General features: G+C 36.4%; 4 protein-coding genes across 6 annotated transcripts; 3 read left to right on the top strand and 1 right to left on the bottom strand.

The window, feature by feature from the left end:
* Window positions 1-606, bottom strand: LOC101888366 (SOSS complex subunit C homolog). Of its 2 annotated transcripts, none has more exons than XM_011295071.3 (3): window positions 447-606; window positions 263-378; window positions 1-198 (listed from the first exon to the last, which is right to left on the bottom strand). In XM_011295071.3, the coding sequence occupies exons 1-3, from the start codon at window positions 475-477 to the stop codon at window positions 1-3; spliced, it is 345 nt and encodes a 114-aa protein (XP_011293373.1). In that variant the 5' UTR covers window positions 478-606. The 2 variants fall into 2 exon arrangements, with proteins under 2 accessions (XP_011293373.1, XP_058985113.1); XM_059129130.1 differs by having other exon boundaries at window positions 1-183.
* Window positions 607-2,328: 1,722 nt separating this feature from the next.
* On the top strand, window positions 2,329-9,908 carry LOC101888713 (syntaxin-12). Its single transcript, XM_005185573.4, has 3 exons — window positions 2,329-2,510; window positions 8,042-8,952; window positions 9,017-9,908. The coding sequence occupies exons 2-3, from the start codon at window positions 8,241-8,243 to the stop codon at window positions 9,193-9,195; spliced, it is 891 nt and encodes a 296-aa protein (XP_005185630.2). The 5' UTR covers window positions 2,329-2,510; window positions 8,042-8,240; the 3' UTR covers window positions 9,196-9,908.
* Window positions 9,909-12,198: 2,290 nt separating this feature from the next.
* On the top strand, window positions 12,199-12,753 carry LOC101888893 (uncharacterized). Its single transcript, XM_005185574.4, has 2 exons — window positions 12,199-12,397; window positions 12,463-12,753. The coding sequence occupies exons 1-2, from the start codon at window positions 12,304-12,306 to the stop codon at window positions 12,648-12,650; spliced, it is 282 nt and encodes a 93-aa protein (XP_005185631.1). The 5' UTR covers window positions 12,199-12,303; the 3' UTR covers window positions 12,651-12,753.
* A 2,565-nt stretch (window positions 12,754-15,318) lies between these two features.
* Window positions 15,319-19,985, top strand: LOC101889074 (putative uncharacterized protein DDB_G0271606). Of its 2 annotated transcripts, XM_011295072.3 has the most exons (3): window positions 15,319-15,478; window positions 15,561-15,795; window positions 15,944-19,985. In XM_011295072.3, exon 3 carries the CDS (start codon window positions 15,987-15,989, stop codon window positions 19,716-19,718), a length of 3,732 nt encoding a protein of 1,243 aa, XP_011293374.2. In that variant the 5' UTR covers window positions 15,319-15,478; window positions 15,561-15,795; window positions 15,944-15,986; the 3' UTR covers window positions 19,719-19,985. The 2 variants fall into 2 exon arrangements, with proteins under 2 accessions (XP_011293374.2, XP_005185632.2); XM_005185575.4 differs by having other exon boundaries at window positions 15,561-19,985.
* Window positions 19,986-21,606: the final 1,621 nt, after the last annotated feature.

Raw genomic sequence — 21,606 nt, 5'->3', positions numbered from 1 at the left:
CTATTTAGCAGTATGATTTGGCGGTAGGGGATCCAAACGGGGCAATACTGGTATGAACGAATTACCGTAATGTGAGTCTTGACTCACAAAATAACCCAACGTTGTCGAACTTGTTGGATTGAAAACTGTTCGTGGAACAGTTATTGCGCCGCTGGATTGAAACTCCGTTGGCTGGCCCAGTAACTGTGATGTTGGCATCTGGAAATATGTAGTCTTTTATTCCGGAATTACAAAATAACTATATTTGAGGACCTGTATTTACCTGGGCAATGGGAGTATTGAGATTGTTTAGACCGCCGGTACCCAATGTAATGTCAGCACCTTTTTGCAAGAGTTGTCGTTTAATCTGTAAATCTTCCAGAATTTTTCGATTGGTTTCTATGGTAAAATGATAAGTTTTAAATTAAGTTTTTCTGTAAATTCTTATGATTTAGTTTTTTGTGTACCTTGTTGAGCTCCAAGAATAGGAAAAGCCATCAAATAAACAAATAAAATATTGGAAAATTAAAAAATATTTATAATTGTTCGACAAAAGAGAGAACTTGAGCACGCTTATCTTTGTCTGTTGAATGGATAACTGAGGCGATGTATAAATGTTAGTAACGCCGTCGTTACTGTGGATGAGAAATGTAAACATAGACAAAAAACTAATGATACATTTACATGTGTAAAAAAAAATTCATGGAGAAATAAACGAGAAAAGTGTTGGTTACATCAAACTCGGTACAATAAAAACGTTTTTTTTTTTTCTGGGTATTCCCTATTCCTGTTAATTTTGTATTTTTATTTAGGAAATAGAAATAACAATTTGTCAAAATCAATGGTTGAAAGAAACGTGCAATGGTAGAAGAATGCATCTGCTAAGAATTAACTGTCAAACCATGGCAGAAGAATGCAGGCAGACGCATCGACACAGTTGCTGGGACAATGAACTGTCAAACATATATTGCAATTAAAATTTTTGAACGAAAAATTATTTAAACTTGTAAAAACTGTTAAAAAACGCATATTATAAATATCTCCGATTGACGCCGTATAAGAAAACATATAACAATCTACTTATATTTGGAGAAACATTTTGTTTAAAAATGTTTGACATATCAATGTTCCCAAGCGTCGATGTATCTACCTATATTCTTCTACCATGTGTCAAACCAATTGTGAAATAGAACATTTTTAATGAAAAATTATACAAATTTGTAAAAAATTATTGAAAAACAAATATTATAACAACCTCCGATTGGTATCGTATAAGAGTAGTTGTATAAATCTACTTATTTTTGAAAAAAACCTTTTAATAATTCTTACATATCAATGTTCCCAAGCGTTGATGCATCTACCTTTATACTTTTACCATGGACCGTGCATTTCAATCGCTAGGAAATCGTCGTAAAAGCAACACCAAATTCAAATTGTGACACAAACCAATAGGGTATACCACATTTTACAATTCAAAGAAAATACATTTTTACAAAACGTTAAAGAATACTTCCGCGCCATCAACGTTGGCGTTTTGTATAATAAAACAATGCTTCTTTCTTTATTATTGTTGACCAATTCTCAAAGACAAGTCGTTCAGTTTTATCAAACAAATGAAAATTTGGCAATTATTTTCAATTTGGGGAATAGTGTTTAGCCCACATTATGCTAGGAACACAATTGGAGCGAACGACGAATTTTTTCGCGGCGTATGTTCGCCGTCAAAAATAAAACACATACGTGTATATGGAAGTGCACACAATCACGGCACCGGCGAAAATTTCGTCGGTCGCCGCGAACTCAATTAGCTTTATTTCTATTTCATACGCCGGCGACCGGCGAACAAAACAGTACAAGGTGGCCATACTTGTACGAATTTTATGTGTTTTAGTAAATAAAGTTACTTTTTACTTTAAAATTTGTTATGGTCACTCTACTATCTGTTACTCGTATAAAAAAACCTAATTAATTTGTTTATTTATTTGTGTACTTGCGCCTGAGTGAAGATGGATATCAGTGAATTTATAATAGAGAAGATGGACATAAGTGAAATTATAATAGAGAACGTAAAGAATTATGTGTTCTTGTATAATTCATTGTAGTCAACAAATGAGCAAAAAGTAAACAACTTCATCAGCTGTTTTATAATTTCGTCGGTATTGTGTTCCATACGACGAATTTTCGCGGCTCATTTTGTCGCCGCGTAGGGCGAAATTCGTCGTTCGCTCCAATTGTGTTCCTAGCATTACACAGCCATTAAAACAGCTGATCGTATTTTCCCTTCTCATGGCATCAGCTGCTCTCGGCGTAAATTAAGAAACAGTCGACTTTGAGTTTTTCCCCATTTATCGATTAGTTTAAAGGCGATTTTGTAATTCCTACATTGTGGTTCGCGTAGTTTTAAGTTGTTTATTCCTTCGAAACGCAATAGAAAAAATATAAAACGCATTGTTTTTATTTTGTTGTTAATTCCTACCTAATACCAGTATCGGACAAAAGATAAAAAAATTGGCTAATTTGTCATCCGTGAGGTAAACAAACAACTAAAGTGTCAAACATACCAAATGATTTGTTGCAAATATCAGTCTTTTGTGTTTTTGCAAAACAATTGCTGCTTGTTGCAGCGCCTTGTTCCCGTACCCCTATCCAATTCCCTAACTTGCATTGTTGTTAGTAATGATTTTTCGGGCTTCTTCACCCTCCTCCCACTTGGTTATGATGCCCTTTTTTTAGTAACATTTATGCCATTGCATTTTCGCCCCTGACAACAAACGAAACAAAACTCTGGTGGTCAAACTGAAAATGGGGTGATGTAAAGTTTTAATCATTTCTTAGAATTGCATATCCCTTAGGGAATAAGACTTATAATGGATAAGGGAAAGCGTCGTGTGAATATTTACTACAATAAAAAGAATTTGGAGCAAAAATTGACTAAAAACAATTATGGAAATCTTGCTAAATAAATGGTGTGGGTTGCTTTAAAAATGGTCAAAATTGCACTTCATATTGCAATATAGAAATGTAAAAAACCTCAAAACTTAGTGTCAACAGTGACACCACATTAAAACCCAAAATACGTGCTTTCATTTTGTGGGACTTTTTGAGTCGTCATGATATAGTCATCTTTTGAAGCGTGGTACTGATGGCTAAAGCATATACCGTAAACACTGATTAAAATTAGCAAACTAAATTGTCTTTCAATTGGGTTCCACAAGTTCTTTGACCTCTGCCGTAGAGTAAGATAACCCTTATATGAAATGTCATAATTATGTTATATTACTTTCTGCAAGAATTTCATTGTAGAAAATGTAAACTAATATAGTGAGCAAGACCAGAAGTTATTTTTCCTGCCATGTATCAACAGACATCAAGGTTATCCATTTATCATCCTTCCCGGTCCTGCTGAAAACTCGTTTACATGCCCACTGCTAGGAAACCGAATCAATTACTATCAAAACACCGCAGACTAAGAATTCTCTCAAATAAATATAGGGTAAGATCAAGTGAAAACAATATGCCTACATAGAAAGAAAACCCTGGGAATCGGCATAAAGTTGTTATAAAGAATGCTGACGACGAATTAGCACATAAACAGTTCTAAGAACCTATATTAAACTGTCAGATGATCATAGTCTTAGTTAAAAAAATCTAAAATCTACCATCAACAGACATCAATTGTTAAGATAAATTTTCAAGAATATCTATCGTATCACTCTCCCCTGTTCTGTTGAAAAAAGGCGTTTACATGTCCACTGCTGCGAAACCAAATCAACTACTTCCAACACCCACAGACTAACAATTCTCCTTAATAAATAGAGTGTTAGATCAAGAACCTCCTACATCCAATCTCTTTTCGTGCTGTACAATACGCCTACATTAAAAGAAAACCTATGAAATCGGCACAAAGTGCTTATAAAGAATGCTGACGACGATCAGAGGAAAATTAGCACAGAATCAGTTCTAAGTACCTTCATTAAACTGATCATAGTCTTAGGTAAAAAGAATCAAAAACAAAGGAAAACAAGTAAAAAAGCTGTTAATTTCGGCCGGGTCGAACTTTTAATATCATCCACCATTTGGAAGGAACTTGAACAATTTGAAAAAAAAATCCGAAAACTAGCTTCAATAATTTGGCTACTTTCGCGGCCTGAAGCCAAAGACTTTCTGAAGTGTTTGGGGTAGGTTTGGCAGGCAATTAAAGCGTATTGTGCGGGCCTATATCACGCGTCGGGCTGACGTTTTCTTCGTCAACTCGTGCCCAATACAAACTAGCCTGGTTTGCCAAGACTGCCAACATTCTTCAGCTGCAATGAATGAGAGGTGAACTCTAAGGACGACATTCATATTTTAATTGAATGAATGCCAATCAGATCTGCCTGATAGGCTTCTTGACCAGAGTTTCTCTCTTATAGCGTTGGACCTCCTTTTCTAATATTCAACATCCCTCCATGATATATAACGACTTAAGCATTTTCCATATCACAAATGGCAAAACGATATTGATATGCTTTGACCTCCCTCTTCTGCAGATTTATAAACATAGCTTATTTCACAGCTGTATCTGATATCTGGTACCAAATATCATTCTTGTGGAGTGCATATTACGCATGTGAGGGTCTATAGCTATAGCTATATCTGAACCGATTTTCTCCAAATTTGATGTACTTGGGTCTAGACTAAACTCGGTGGAATGTACCAAAATTCAGGTCATATGGACTTTTCAATAGGGTTCGTCCTTGGGCCAAACAAATATTGTTTGGAACATTTCATCTCTTTCGGATGATAAATACGACCTGCATTTTGCCCACAAGAATACATGGACGGACGGACAGAAGATCCTCAAAAGTAACTATGGGCCTATCTCGCTTCCTTCTCCATGTTACGAAGGAATGCACAAAAACATAATACCCTTATCACTATGTGGACATTCTATTGCCGATTTGTATCTGGATAAAAGATATTAAAAATTTCAATCGCATTTTAATACGAAATAAGCGCAGACAGTCAATAAACCTTCTCATCGAAATTTAATAAAGATTGCATAAAACTTGTATTTTTTCAACAGATTTGTGCACATCGTGTTAATCTTATTGTTCCCATACTTAATTTTTTCATATTGTTACAGAACGAAATGTCATGGAACTTTTTGACATGCGGTTTTGACGTCCATGTGCTCCATATTCTTATCTCAATATGTGTTGACACTTTGTCTGTGCTCTTTATTTGTTCTGAAGAAATTCTCACTCAAAGAAGCCATATAAAAATAACATAACTTATGTTTGGTATACCTCTGGTTGGGATCATCAGTTTCTTTTTTTGTTGACAGTGAACTCAAGCAGCCACACAAGAAAGATTATACATCTGATATGTGTAAAATAAGTGATTTTTTTTTTGATTGATATGGAAGTGGATTAATATAACTACATGCACATAAAGGAAAGACGACATATGATGTGGAAATATGAGGTGTTTCATCCCCAAGATTCTTTGGATATATTGAGAGTGTGGAATAATAAAGTTTCTTATGACACATATAATTTCACAACGGAACTTTCGATCCCACCCAATATCTAGACAACACCACTCTTTTTAACAAATCTTAGAAGCTCTTTTGATGTGCAACTTATAATTGTTTTATCTTGAATATTGTATTGCATTCTACCCTGAAGTATGCGGGAAATAGCTTAAGTTTCATTTCTATTTTTTTTTTTTTTTTGTAGACGCTTTATCAATGTCTTGTGGTATTTAGAGTAAGTCATAAGTTTATTGTTATTTAATCGTTGTGGCGGCAAAGTAAAAAGTTATTGGTCTCTATGATATTGGAAAACAAAGATTTTTTGTTTTTATTATAGAAATAATGCACCATGAATCATCGCCGTTTATATTACGACTGGACATCGAATAAATGCGGGATGTGTTTTTTTTTTTTTTTTTTTATTATAAAACTCAATAGAAATGCTTTGTGTAATGCTACTGCAGTTAAATTATTAAAATGTGTTTTTTTTTTGTTTATTTCAATTGAGGGCGTTATAATGTCAGTGGCGTAGTGAGCATTGTATACAACGACAACACGACGTATTTGTTTACATCACTGAGTTTTGTAAAAAACAACACGTTCATTGACTTAATAATTCATATGTCAAAAACATTGTACAGGGTGAGATAAAAACAACTGCAACAAAGTCAAACGCCATAATTTTTACATTTTTTTAAATTTTATTGAATGAATGCAAAAAATGTTGAAAATAGCATCAAAATTTAGAATAACTTTAGATTTGTTCGAATTGGTCACCTTTGGCACGAATTTTGGCTTTTAAACGGCCAATGAAACCGTCACACACTGCCCGAATGTTGCTCTCCGTTATTTTGGCCCTTTCCCGGCGAAGCGCTTGCTTAAGGTGATCGACACTTTTGAATTTTTTTTAGTTCCAATCTTGTTTTCCGAAATACTCCAGTCACAATAGTCTAACAGATTGTTATCCGGAGATTTTGGTGGCCATTGTGCACTGGAAATGAAGCGAGGAACCTCATTTTGTAACAATTCTTGGGTGGTGCGTGCTCCAGAATATTTTCGCGATAATATTCGGCATTTATTCTGATGCCACGGTCGATAAATCCAAGAGGAGAGCGAACATCGGCTGTTAAGGCGGCCCACACCATCACCATGGCCGGCGCTTGAGTTCTGGTGGCCAACCGAAGGTTCACATTTTCAGCTGACCTCTATGGAAAGTAAACACGATCATTTTGTTTGTTTACAAACTGCTGGGCAACGAATGTTTTCTCATTGGAGAAAACCAAATTCGGCAGTTCACCACTTTTGGCCAAGCGAAACAACTCTTTAGCTCTTTTAAGTCTAGTATTTTCTTTCTGTTGCGGTGTAAGTTCTTGCACTTTTTGGAATTTCCATGGCTTTACCCCGAACTCATTTTTCAACATTTGCCGAATCGAATATTGCGATATGTTCAGCTCGCGAGCCATTTTTCGGCCACTGCAACGCGTGTTTCGATCAAGTCGCTTATTTATTTTTCAAACCATTTCTGCTGATGTTGCTGTTTTCTTCTGTCCACTTCCTTGACGTCAGGCTGCGCTACCGGTATCATGGTAACGAGCGATGGTACGAGACCAGCGGTGCTCAAAACCGTGTTCTAGAACATTAATCGAAAAAAGAGATCATTTAAGAGAAAATTAAAATTCTGTTTTTCTTTATATTTTACGGTTCTATTAAATTGTTTTAAACACGAATGTTTGCCAAATTAATTTATAAAGCAAATGGATAAATAATATTTGTATAAATAATGACTTAACACTGTTTTGTTCTTGATTTAAATAAGCAAAGAGAAATTTGACTGAAAAGAGGTATTTTTTCTTAAGCATCGCTGTACGAGACACAACAGATTTATTCACATTCAAATGCTGGAGTGCTCTAACGATAGCCACTTGTGGTTTTCCAGCCAAATACAAACAAATCACACAATCACGCTTGAATTCCATGACCATAATATCATCATAACTTTTTTTCTAGAAAATTCTCACCAAAATGCTTCTGGACGCTTGTAAACGACATAATGAGCTGTCACTAGAATAATTTTAACAGCTGTCGGTTGCAGTTTTTTCATCACACCCTATATTTTTTACGTCACTGTTTGAGTTTTGTAAAAATACAACATTTATGTCGAAAACATATATGTATCTAGTCAAATAATTATGTTTTTGGCAGAAACAAAAAGTGAAAATGTAGATATCTGCATGATGGCCTATATAAGGTTGGCCAGTAAGCCCATTCGACAACTAAATTTGCTATCAAAAAAAATTGTGATTTGAAATTCAAAGATTGTTAGATCACAATGTCATAAGCAGACTTCTTGGCCGAACTTATATGGGCCTTGATATTTATTCAACAGCAAAAGTTTCTAAAGTCTTTATATTCCAAAAAATAGGCTGAGATTGATTTGCATCCCATATTTTATGACTTTCCCATACTTGACTTTATGAAATCAATCAGAATACACTTGATTTATATTGTAATCAGTATTTTTTATTTGTTTATTGAATTTTTCCACAGTTAAACGAAAACCATACACACAAGAATACATACGTCTATGAGCGAGCACTTATTATCGAGAAGCCAAAATTCGTGATTAAAACAAAGAAAAAACCAATTAATTACAAAGCCAACTTAAGCTCACATTGCTTTTGTTTGGCGGTGGTGTAGAGTGACAGGCTGAGAGAGTCCGGCGCCATATCTCCGAATAACACTGAACATGTCGCAAAATCTCAATACTATGTCATCATCACATCGTGATTATGGTGCCACTTCCAGTACATCGGCAAATATCATGGCTGGTGGTGGCACATCCGCGACGGGAACAACATCATCAATACCCGATGTGAATTTCTCCGGTTTCAGTCCAACCGAATTTATGTCACTCAGCGAAGATATTGCTCACAATATACAGGCCATCAATTCGTCATACAAGCAATTGGATAAGATTTTACAAATTATTGGTACACCTCGTGATCAACAGTCGACACGTGATAAGGCCCATGATATTCATACCAAAGTAAATCCACACATTGAGGCAACAACCACTGATTTGCAACGTTTAACCGCTATCGTGCGTCGTGGTGACAAACAGCAAAAATTGCAGCTGGAAAAACTCACCAATGACTTCTGTAACGTGGTTGAAAAGTATTCGGCCGTGCAAAAACGCATTGCCACGGCAATGCGCCAAACCTATAACCAAACACAACTGGCCCAAATGCACGATCAAATGCAGAGTGAGCAGCATGATTCGGATAGGCAGGTATTATTGCAACGACAAATGCAAATGGAACAACAACAAATGCAATTCGAGCATGATTTAATGGTGGACCGTGAAAGACAAATTAAACAAATAGAGGCTGATATTTTGGATGTTAATTCAATAATGCGTAACATTAGCACCCTGGTGCAGGCACAGGGTGAAGATGTGGGTAAGTGTAGCAAACAGTATTTCCTTTTTGTCATAAATAAATATCAATATTTGATCTCTTTCAGAACGCATTGAGACTTCCGTTGAATATACCGCCAATGAAGTTGAACTTGGTCGTGAGGAATTAGCCAAAGCTGCTAGCCACCGTCAAAGTTATAGACGTAAAATTTTAATACTTTTAGCAATTGCTGTGATAATAGGCTTAATAGTGACTGGTATTATTGTCAGCAAACTAACAAGTTAAACATTTGATATGCGTTTTGCCTTCATTTATTGTATTCTACTAAGTATTTATTCAACCTAAGTTTGGGCATTTTACCATGCCAACAAATAGCTTATCACATTATTTTTGTTTGCTAAACTGGGTCCCCTTTTAAGCGTACATATGTTATTTTATCAAATGACATACAATAATCACATCATAGTTTCCACTAAAACGAAAAAAAGGCATTGAAAATGTCCCATAAAATACATAAATTTACATTATTTATTCAAATTTAATTAGGGTATTTTATTAGAATATTATCATTTTCTTTAATGTCTACACTACACTTGCTGTGTAGTTTTATGGAAAACATTATTTTTTTACATATAATTGAGTGAAATGTTTTATTAATATCAAACTAAATGAAATGAAATTTTGTTTAAAGATTTAGAGTGTAGTCGAGAATGTCTGAAATTTGTCTTAACTTTTGATTGTTTTCTCGTGAAGTATGTACATATATGAGTTCCAGAAAATTGCCCCGGCAATTTACATAATTTCGAACCTTTGCGAGTACACCCTATTTCAAATGTGTCATCAAATTGTAACATTCAATTTAGCTAAGCGTATTGCATTTTGTTGCTCAGTTATTGTAAATGCAAAAAAAAAAAACATGTTTTTTTTTAATATTTTAAGAAATATGAAAATAAAATTATTAATAAATATGGTGGTCGTCTCTATATTTCAAAAACAAATATTTATTTCGTTATTTTTTTAAAACATGTTGATGGTTTTCACCTTCCCTCTAGATTTAATATGTACATTTTTAAGAGTTCTGAAATCACCTTATTATTGACAGGTAAAGTAACGTCAGAAGTCGGACACATGATGTACAGGGAGTAAATAACCTCATTTGGTGTCGAACACATTTCGAGTTATCCAACCAATACCTATCCAACAAGTAGAGCCCCAAAAAAACCCCAAAAGTCGGAGTCTACGAAATATATGTCAAATTATAGATGGCACTATAACCTATCCAAAATGCTACAATACAGGGTTAGATGAAAAAACTACAAAACTTCGCAGTGGCCGAAAAATGGCTCGTGATATTCCATTCTGCAAATATTGAAAAATTAGCTCGGGGTAAAGCCATTGAAATTTCAACAAGTGCAAGAACTTGCACCGTAACAGAAGAAAGAAAATAGACTCAAAAGGGCTAAAGAGTTGCTTTGCTTGGCCGAATTTGTTTTTCTCCGATTAGAAAACATTTGTTGTCCAACAGTTTGTAAACAAACAAAATGATCGTGATTACTTGCGAAAGAGGTCAGCTGAAAATGTGCACCTTCGGTTGGCCACCAGAACTCAAGCGACGGCCATGGTGATGGTGTGAGCCGCCATAACAGCCGATGGTCGCTCTCCGCATCAGAATCAATGCCGAATAATATCGCGAAAATATTCTGGATGGTGTATTAAAGCCTTGGACACGCAAACATTTTGGCCGCAGACCTTAGACTTTACAACAGGACTCAGCACGCGCCACCCAAGAATGTTTAATTTCCGGATATCAATCCGTTGGACTATTGTGTCTGGCGTATTTTGGAAAGCAAGGTTTGCACTGAAAAATACCAATGTGTCGATCACCTCAGGAAGCGCTTCGCCGGGAAGTGGCCAAAACACCTCAGAGCAACATTCGGGCAGCATGTGACGGTTTCATTGGCCGTTTGAAGGCCATAATTGTCCAATTCGAACAAATCTAAACTTATTTTAAAATTTGATGCTATTTCCGACATTTTTTGGTTTCATTCAATAAAATTAAAAAAATAAAAAATTATGGCGTTTGACTTTGTTGCAGTTTTTTTTATCTCACCCTGTATATAGGAATTATATCCAAAACTGAACCGATATTGATTCAATTAGGCAAAGTTTTTTCTGCTATATCTGATATCTGGTACAAAATGTCGTTCTTTTGGAGTGCATATTACGAATATGAGGGACTTAAACACGAAATCGGATGAAACATATATATGGGAGGTGTAGCTATATTGATTTTCACCAAATTTGAATTAGTTGCTTCCAGACTTCGTTTGGATGTGCCGAAGTCATTTGAACTTATATCGGACATTTGGTGCAAAATTAACCCGAAATCAGTTAAAGATATATATGGGAAGTATACCTAAATTCTAACCGATTCTCAATTTCAATAGGGTTCATCCTTGGCCCAAACAAATACTGCTTGGAAGATTTCATCTCAATCGGATAAAAAATACAAAAGAATACATGGACGGACTGACATGCATAAATCGACTCAGCAAGTGATTAAATGTAGATCCTCCAAAGTAACTATGGGTTTATCTCGCTTCCATAGACAAAGACTTTTGACTTTTCCTTACTGGTTTAAACATTTGTCAGTTTCTTTTTAACTGATTCCTTACCGAAAGTAGGATCTGAAATTGCCTCCGGAGCGACCTTATTGAATAGGCCTTGGGGCAGAGTGTATTTCTCCTATTTAAAAATAGGTCTTAACGTTTACTAATTTTGGAATGTGGGAGTTAGTTTCTGGTATTATCCAATAATTACAAGGTAGGGCCGATTGGTTAAATATATAAAGCACAATTTTAAAGCTAGAATCTTGTAACTTCAAATGATGACTTGGTTGGGTTAAAGGATGCGCAGTTGGTCTCCATTCGTAGACCTGCTGGTTTATTGTTATCCTCCAAGCCTAGGGAGAAGGGAACTTCAAATGTTAACATTAAGTTGTTTTTTCTTTTTTTCACCAAAACGCAAAATTTTCTTCTACAATAAAGTGATACAAAAACTGTGTTTTTCTTTAATATTTCCCATAAGAAAAAATGTATTCAGTTGATTTCCATTGTGTACCATATTAATTATTTACCATTTATGATTCCCAATAAGAAATCAATTTTTACAGACATGTAAATGTGATATTATTGCCGTTGGAAAGTTGAAACAGATTGTTGTGTCGCCAAGCCACGTTAAATTTTCGTTATTCAATAACCGTTTTCACAAAATAATCGCTCTCGGCAATACATCATTCTCTCTCTTGTTCTGTTTTTCTCCCTTTGATTTCAAAACAAAACAACAACACACGTTTTTTGTGTTCTTAGCAACTTAATTTTAAAAGAATTTAATATGGTCCAAGGAAAATTCAAGAAGGCAAAACTCCCAGCGAGTGTCCAAAAGAAACAAAAGCAAAAGAACAGTGCCGCTTTTACAAGGAGATCAAGTAAGTTTTTCCCAAATATTTATTACAACCAAACCATGGTAAACCTTATTGTTTTTCTTCCATAGATGCTCCAATTCAAGCAAAGAAATCCAAATTCAATGAACATCAAAAGATAAAACAGGCCATATCCAAAACTCTTAACAAGTCCGTAGAGGAGGAGATGCGTTCTCGTGCTGCCGAAGGAAAATTAAAATTGAGTAAGGCTCAGGAAGCTGTGGCCAAACATAACAAAACGGTAGAGCCCTCCACGTAGACTTCGTGATGCCCTCTGAAAATGCGTCTTAAATATTTTTAGTTAATTTGTTATTGTAAAAATATAGATATTCACCAAATAAATTAAACTTTTTATCATGTCACCAAGATGTTTTAGAAGGATGAAGCAAATTTTATAGTTTAAGGTTGTATTATTTTTATTCTTGTAATCTATTCATATTTTATCGGTACACCAAACTGCGGAACAGGGTATTAAATCTAGATAATTACAGTGTCCAGATGTATGTTGTAGCCGATATGAGTTCAACCATCCGGAAGGCCGTCATATGTTCCCTATATCAATAATATTTGGCACAATAGAAATAACAATTTTCCGATTTCTGTCGTTTGTTTACAAATTCCTTATTATAGCCTTCAACATACTAGTATAGAGGGTATATTAAGTTCGGCATCAGTTTGTTACTCTTAATAATTGTAGACCTAACCAAGTATATATATTCTTGATCAGCGAAAGATTCTAGACGATTTGGCCCTGACCGTCCGTCTGTTGTAAGCACGCTAGAGTAAAAACAATTTAAGATAGGAACCATCGGTTTGCGATATTGTATAGCGCCCATATTTGGTATTTTGATGAAAAATTAGCAAACATTTTTCAATGGAATTGTCTAAAATTCTACACAAGGGTATTTTTCCGCCTGTAACACAGCCCACGATATCGTATAGCTCCCATACAACTGTACCAGCCGATATTCGTTATTTTTATGATTTAAGCGGCATTTTTTTTATCGGAAATGTTTCAAATTTCGTATTTGAAGCTCGTAAGCTTATGATAAAAAATTGCGTTTCCGGGCCCATGTCTTCGTATACCCCCGTATAACGTTACATCCCATAATCGGTATTTTGAAGAGTTTAGGGATATCATTCGTCGGAATTGTTTCAAATTTCGTATTTGAAGCTCGTAACTGATACTACTGACAAAAAATTACGTTTGCAGATACACGTCTTCGTATAGCCCTCATATAATGATACCTCCCTCCTCTGGAGGGATAGTTATATGGAGTTTACCAAAACTTGGACCTATATGTACAGCAAATTCGGCCCGGCAGAACTTAGCTGCTTTTTTAATTACCGTTACAATCGGAACAACTCTAGTTTAGTAAAAACTCTTCGATTCTTTCGAAATTTTTTCCAGAGGTAGGTATTTTTACCCTGATCCCGGGAAACTATTTTTTTCTTGGGGGCGGACCCGGGACCCCAGATTTTTGACCCGAAAGTCCGGGATCAAGACCCCGCCTGGACCCGGATCCACTTACCCGATATAGACAATATGGGTATCGATTGAAAGCTTATCATCATTTTAATGAACTGGTTAGAATCGGGTTATGCGGATGGAAAGACCTATTTATCTGGATTGAGTAAAGGTATTAGCACAAATTGTAGCATTTTGGAAAGGTAAGAGTGTCAGTGTAATTTGGCATCAATTTTGTTGTCCCCAATAATGGACCATTTTTTGACTTTTTGGGGGTTTTATAAAAAATCCGGGTCCAAAAAATCGATAATTTGACTATAACTTCATGTGACCACTTGTTGGATAAGTATTTTCATCTATATTGTCATCTATTATAAAAAATTTCGAAAAAAATTGAAGAGTTTTTACTAAACTAGAGTTAAGCCTTACAATCTTCAAATACCAACATTTGAAACAATTCCGGGAAAATATTGAATATTTGGAGGTACAGTTATTTGGAGTCTATACCAAAACTTGGACCTATATGCACAGTTTTCCGCACGGATGTTTCCTACATACTGGAAAAACATATTCCCAAGTTACAGCACATTCGGTTTGAAATTGTGAGAAAATCAATTTAAGTCAATCTAAAATCTTTTGTGCTTTTACGAAAAAATACCTATTATTGACCTGTTCAAGAACCTGCAAGAATCTACTTTTTTAATTATAATGGGAAAATCGGTTATCGTAGTAAAAATTGTTAAATGCTTTTATATTCTTGCAGTTCTGGAACCGAACAACCTATTTTCCATTTCTTCGAGATTACAAAGAAGAAATACTACTGCCAAATTTTATGGAATTCAAATACTAACTTTAACTGAATGTTGCTGCATTTCCTTTTTTCCCCAAAGACTTGAGGATTTACTTTACAAAATCCTTTTATTTATTCAAATATTAACAGCTTCACGAAAAAAATTATGATGTAGAATTTCCGTTTTATCGCCGTACGTTGTACGCTTTTGCCTGCATTTTGTTTAACACTTGTATTTTCGTCGAAGAGAGATAACATGTTTTTCCTTTGCATAGAAGCAATTATCAACTACAAAAGGTAAATATGAATAACAATGAGCGGGAGTGAAACAGCAAGAGTATTGAACACATCCATCGATTGGCAATAATAAGAGAATAAAGTAACTAAATACCAAGTACTTAGAGAAGCTGTGTTGCACACAACACTTATTAGGCGTCAAGTATATTTTGAGGCTTAATATATTAATATATATTTTATATATCCCATCTGTTCTATATATGTATGGAAATGTAAAACTTAATGTTCGTATTACATTGTGAATATGTTTATTGGTATAGAAATTGGATTTTGGCCATTAATTTCCTTCTCCAAAGCTTGAAAATTCGTGAAGCGCTAAACGCTTGTTATGTACACATTCGCCCGTTTCTATACCGAATACTTTATAGTCAATTTGTTAGTTTCCCCAAAATATTAGCACTGCTGATGGAATAAAAAAGTTACTGAAGGTTAACGTGTAGAATTATTTATTTATATGAATTGCCGTATATATAGAATACCAGGAGCCCTTGAATATTGAATTTTTTTGCAAAAACTCAACGGATTTTTATAGGTTTGTTGAATGATATTGATACTCCCCCTCATTAGCCTGCCAATCAATGATATTGACAACACTTTTCTTAACTGTGAAATAGTTGTGTCACCACAAACATATTCATCGTCGTAGTCGTCGTTGTTCGAGAGGGTCCGAGAAAATCACTTTTTTGTAACTCAACGAGATCTAGCGATTGGGAAAACTTTTCTTCGTTGTGGAAGAGAAATCCCAAGGCGAGTACATTTAAATCAAGAGGAAAACATCATCTTTGCGAATTTAGCGAAACGAGCTCTGGAAAAGGAGAAGAAAAACGAAATAGAAGAAGACCTTTTAGAGTAAGAAGAAACTGTTGATTGATTGATTGCTGGCTTGCTTTTGTGGCAGAGTAACCAATCAACCATCAATTCATCCATTCGTTGTCGTCGTTGTCGTCAAAAGCAACAACAACCACACAACATCAGTAACTCTTTTCGCCTTTCATAGACTTAACCCAAGAAGTTGTGCTGCTACTTCCTGGAAATTAACTATGAATAATCTAAATAACACCGATGACATTGTGGAGTGCCCACTGTGCATGGAGCCATTGGAGGTTGATGATCTCAACTTCTTTCCCTGCACCTGTGGCTATCAAATATGCAGATTCTGCTGGCACAGAATACGTACCGACGAAAATCAGCTGTGTCCTGCATGCCGCAAGGAATATCCTGAGAATCCAGCTGATTTCAAGCCACTTAGTCAGGAGGAAATGGTTGCCTTTAAATTCCAAAAACGCCAACGCGATCAGAAGCGTAAGCAGGAAATTACCGAAAATCGTAAACATCTGGCCAATGTGAGAGTGGTGCAAAAGAATTTGGTATTCGTGGTGGGCTTGCCACCCAGGTTGGCGGATGCTGAGATCCTCAAGAAACATGAGTATTTTGGCAAATATGGTAAGATTCATAAGGTAGTTATTAATCCTAGCACAACGTACGCGGGAGTGCAGGGTCCCTCGGCTTCAGCCTATGTGACTTATGTGCACAATCCGGACGCACTGAGGGCCATACAGAGCGTTAACAACATAACGATTGATGGCCGTTTAATAAAAACTAGTTTGGGCACCACCAAGTACTGTAGCCATTTCATGAAGAATCAACAATGCCCCAAGAGCGATTGTATGTATCTGCATGAGTTGGGTGATCCCGAAGCTAGTTTTACCAAGGAGGAAATGCACCAAGGTAAACATCAGGATTATGAGAAACGTTTACATGAGGCGTTAATAGCCACTGCGGGTAGTTCGACGACAGGAGGTGGTTTGGTGTCGACAACAACACCGTCGTCGTCATCTGCATCGTCCGGTGGTATATTAAGTGGTAATGGCAAGTCGACAGATTCCAACTACAAATCGAGTGGTCTGGCTACCAGTAAATCAGCCAATGCCATTAACAATGGTCACGACAGTTCCGGTGGTGGTACAACGGCACCAGCGGTCAATGGTGGCCAACAGTCCTCATCGGAGGCATGGCCTAGTTTATTCGTGTGGCCGGTAATTAAAAAGGATGAAGCAAATCCGGCGAATGGTGGTCCCAAAAGTAAGAAAGAACGACAAAAACAGGAAAAGACGAAACCGGAGAAGAATGGCAAAGCGAAAAACAAAAATTCCAACTCAACCTCCAACAATAACAACAACCACAACAATAATAGCAACAGTAATACAAATCCTGCAAGCAAAGATCCCGTGGAGGCAACACACACTAACAACAGTAAATCAGCAACAGCGGCAGTCGCGGATAGTGACAAAACAAGAACAACAGATAAAGATCGGGATCGAAAACAACAGCAGCAACAACAACAACAAAACAGTCACAGTACATCCAATAATTCCCAAAATCAAAGAAAAGAAGAACTACCAGCAAGAACCGAGACAGTCGAAACCAGCAAAACCAACTCCAAAACAAAAGCCGCCAGCACAGATAGCAATAACAGCAAAAGCCAGGCTACAAATAGTGAACGAGACAGATCTAAAAACGAATGCAAACAGGAATCAGCAACACCACCAACAACAACAACAGAGAACACCATGTACGTTTCTAATAGCAGTAATAGCAGTCTTAGTAGTAGCAGCAGCAGTAGTAGTAGTACTAGCAATAGCAGCAGTAGCAGTACCGCCAGCAATGGAAATCTAAGTTCGGAAACAACCACAACTCAACAGATACTGAAATCGAATTCCGTAGAGGAGCCTCTGGCTAGTGCAACAGCAACAACAACAACAGCAGCGTCGCCACCCGCAACTACCATCACAACATCCGACTCCCTAGAAAAATCGGCAACATGTCCATTCACAGAAAGCATCGAGCGCACAGCTGCCAGTATCCCAGATAACTTTTCCGTTTTCGGCAATAAAAACAAATCGCCTTTGTATAATGGTATAAATTCTTCAATAGATGAAGGCGATAAGATCAAGAATTCCATTGAGAGTACACAATCCGCGACACTTTTAAGCACAACTATTTCCGATGTGCCCAAGTTGAGTCTCTTCGATGATAGGAGTTTCTTTAGTTTAAATCCTGACAAAATCTCTCAGATGCCTCCATTGCAACAACAGCAACAACATACCGCTTCATTATTAAACAACAAACTATTGGAAGATCCCCTTCTGACTGGCAGAACCATGCCCAATTTACCCGATCTTATTAATGGCATTGATGGTTACCAGAGTAATTTAAATTGCAGTAATGATTGGGAGGATGCTTTCAAAAGTGTCATACTCAAAACGAATAAACAAATGGAGGAGAAGATGCAACAACAACAGCAGTTGCAACAGCACCTCAATAGCCATCTTCATCTGAAAACACAGGAAGATTTACGAAAGTTACAGGAACTGCAGAAACGCAATATTTTATTGAACTCCATGCGTGTGTCACAGTTGGGAGGGCCACTGGGTCCCTTGGGAAGTGATCTTGGACGACATTCGCACTTTATGGCCCAACAAAATCCTTTATTGCAGCATCAACCGAATCTGTCCTCTGAAAACCTATTGCAAAATTCCGCGCAGTTACCATTCGAAACAAACATGTCGAAATTTTTCGATTTTCACAAACATCAGCAGCAACAAAAACTGCAGCATTACGGTGGAGGTATTGGAGGCCCTGCAGCTGGTGGTTTGGGGTCGCTAAGTGATAATTTCCACATGATGTCCCTGTTGGAAAACAAACCCTTGAATTCCCAACTCTTGGATCCAAATTCGTTGCTTAACTCCCATCTACAACAGCAGCAACAGAAACAAAAGCAACAGTTGTATGGTAAAATGGATCCTATGATGCATCATCAGCAACAACTGCAGCAGCAACAGGCCCTCAATAAGAACCTCTCCAACATGCACGGGAACCAAAATCACTTGAAATCGCAATATTTACAGAATTCCAATGCGGACGATGACTTAGGCTTTGATCCATTCATTGAAACGCAAAAGGCTTTAGCTGAGCTCATTGAAAATGAGGAGGAACAGCAGCAACTGCAACAGCACAATCATGTGCCTACGTCACACTCCAATCCAATTGGTCCACCCAAACAACCGCAGACTCAACCGACACCGCCACATCAACAAGATCCCATGCTGGAATATATGCAAAGACTACGCATGCCTCCGCCCGGCTTTAGCCATCATAATAGCAATTTAGGAGGTTATGGAGGCATGGATCCACGAATGCATAGCAATCAGAATAGTAAAATGTTGCCTTTTATGAATTTGCCTGGAACAAACAACGGCGGGGCTGGTAATCCTCCACACATGCCACCACAGCAACAACAAACACATCCTTTACAAATGCCCAATCCCAATGTTTGGAGCTCACACTTAGGCAATATGCAACAGCAGCAACAGCAGGGCATGGGATTGCGTCACGATAACCTCGGACAACCACAAAATATGGCAAATCAGAAGCCTGGCTATGGCAGTGGTGGTGGCAGTGATTGGACCGCCATGGATCCAGCCATACTTTCATTTAGACAGTTCTCTTTTCCCCAGCAGCAACAACAAAATCAAATGGGTCCCCCACAAATGCCGCCACCACCACAGCAGCAGCAACAACAGCCACCACCTCAGGATATGTTCTTGCAACATCTCAGCCAACAAGCTGCAGGTTTTGGCTTAGGTGGCGGACCACCAGGTGGTAATGGTCAAATGCCAAATGGTCAACATCATAATTCACAGGGTCATCTAAATGTTGATGCTAGTGTCCAAGGTATGCTGGAATATCTGAAAACCCATCAATTTGTTTAATTTGAAATACAACACACACATACACACAAACGATATATCAAAACAATAAAGAAGAGAGAGTATAACAATGTAATGGTGATGATGAAGAAGAACGGATTGTTTTATTTTAATCTCTATTATATAAATATATTTAATCAAACCCCCAAACAAACACACACACACACACACTCTTTAATTGAATTATTACCGAAGCGAAATTAACTTTTTGTCAATATTATGTAAAACTAATTAATCAATTTAAATAAAATTATTCAAACAAAAAATATATTTAAAGAAATCTGTTAATGAATGGGGGTTCAATGTTTTGGTAGTTTTTCTTAAGTTTCTTATCTTAAGATTTCTTTTTTTAATGGAGTTTCAAAAGCGTTCTTTTTATCTTACAAAATATCTTTAATTATATATGTTCCCATGATATTTGTATGATGGATGGAATTGAATTCAGTTCATTGTGAACCAAATGCGTATGTTCAAATAAAATGTAAACTCTTGAAATGGCTATAAAATATAAAGTCAAATGTAAACATATATATGGGAGCCATAGCTATATCTGAACCGATATTCTCCGAATTTTATGACTTGCTTCTAGACTGAATTCGGTCGGATGTGCCAAAATTCAGGGCTTTTGGACAGATATTGGTCATTTGGTGCACAATTAACCCGAAATCGGTTGAAGATATATGTGGGAGCTACATCCAACTCTGCACCGATCTTGATATAATTTGGTAGAGGTATTTCTGAGCTGTATCTATGTGGTACCAAATATCATTGTTATCTAATGCATATTACGGATGTGAGGGACTTAAACACCAAATCGGATGAAACATATATATGGGGGCTATAGCTACATCTGAACCGATTTTCACCAAATTTGATATACTTACTTCTAGACTGAATTCGGTTCGATGTGCCAAAATTCAGATCATTTGGACTTATTTTGGTCATTTGGTGCACAATTAACCCGAAATCGGTTGAAGATATATGGGAGCTATATCTAAATCTGATCCACTTATTGTTTGGAAAATTTTATCTTAAGCGGATAATAAAGGCGACCGGCATTTTGTTCACAATAATACATGGACGAACAGACGGAGTGACATGTATAAATGACTCAGAAAGTGATTCTATGAAAATCCTAAAAGATAACTATGTGTCTATCTCACTTTCTTTCTCTATGTTACAAACAAATGCACAAAGATAATACCCTTGCCACTATGTGTAGAACTAGTAGATTCTTGCAAGTACTAGAACAGAGCATGTATATATGTGTATACGGTAACGATGGTATCTGTATCTGAGATTTAGCGGTAGATTGTAAATGCATTCTATATCCGAAAAGTACTTAATCGTACTAAACTGGATATTGGCTGAATCCTCAAATTTGATATAGAAATGGAGGTGGTATTGGAAATGTGTACTATTATTGTACGAAAAGTACTTAACATAGTACAGGGTGAAGGAATGGAGCTTAAATCCTGAAATTTGATATAGAAATAGAGGTGGTATTGGAAATGTGTACTATAATTGTTCGAAAAGTAGTAAGTGGTATTAATTGTGGATCACTGTTGGTGTTTAGGAAAGAAAGATGTTGATTATTTTGTATATGCGTACTATATGTTACTAAATTCAGTATTTGGGTTAAGCGTTCTAAAATTTGATATTGAGGTCTCTGTTGGTTTCTATGGTTTATAAAAGGAGACATTGATATAGTTTTCGACAGAAAACTATATGTAAACTTCAAAATGAACGATTTTTACACATTTTGGTGTATTCCCCATTATCCCTATTATTCTTTCCTAAAAGGTAAACACTTGAAGAATATATAAAACCTTGAAAGACTGAAAAATTTAGCACGATGTATGAAGTTTTGATAAAATTATCAAAATGAACA

The sequence above is a fragment of the Musca domestica genome, unplaced genomic scaffold, assembly GCF_030504385.1.
Source record: "Musca domestica strain aabys unplaced genomic scaffold, Musca_domestica.polishedcontigs.V.1.1 6, whole genome shotgun sequence".
Taxonomy (NCBI): domain Eukaryota; kingdom Metazoa; phylum Arthropoda; class Insecta; order Diptera; family Muscidae; genus Musca; species Musca domestica.
The sequence above is the reverse complement of the archived record's forward strand: the minus strand, read 5'-3'. Positions and strand labels throughout refer to the sequence as shown.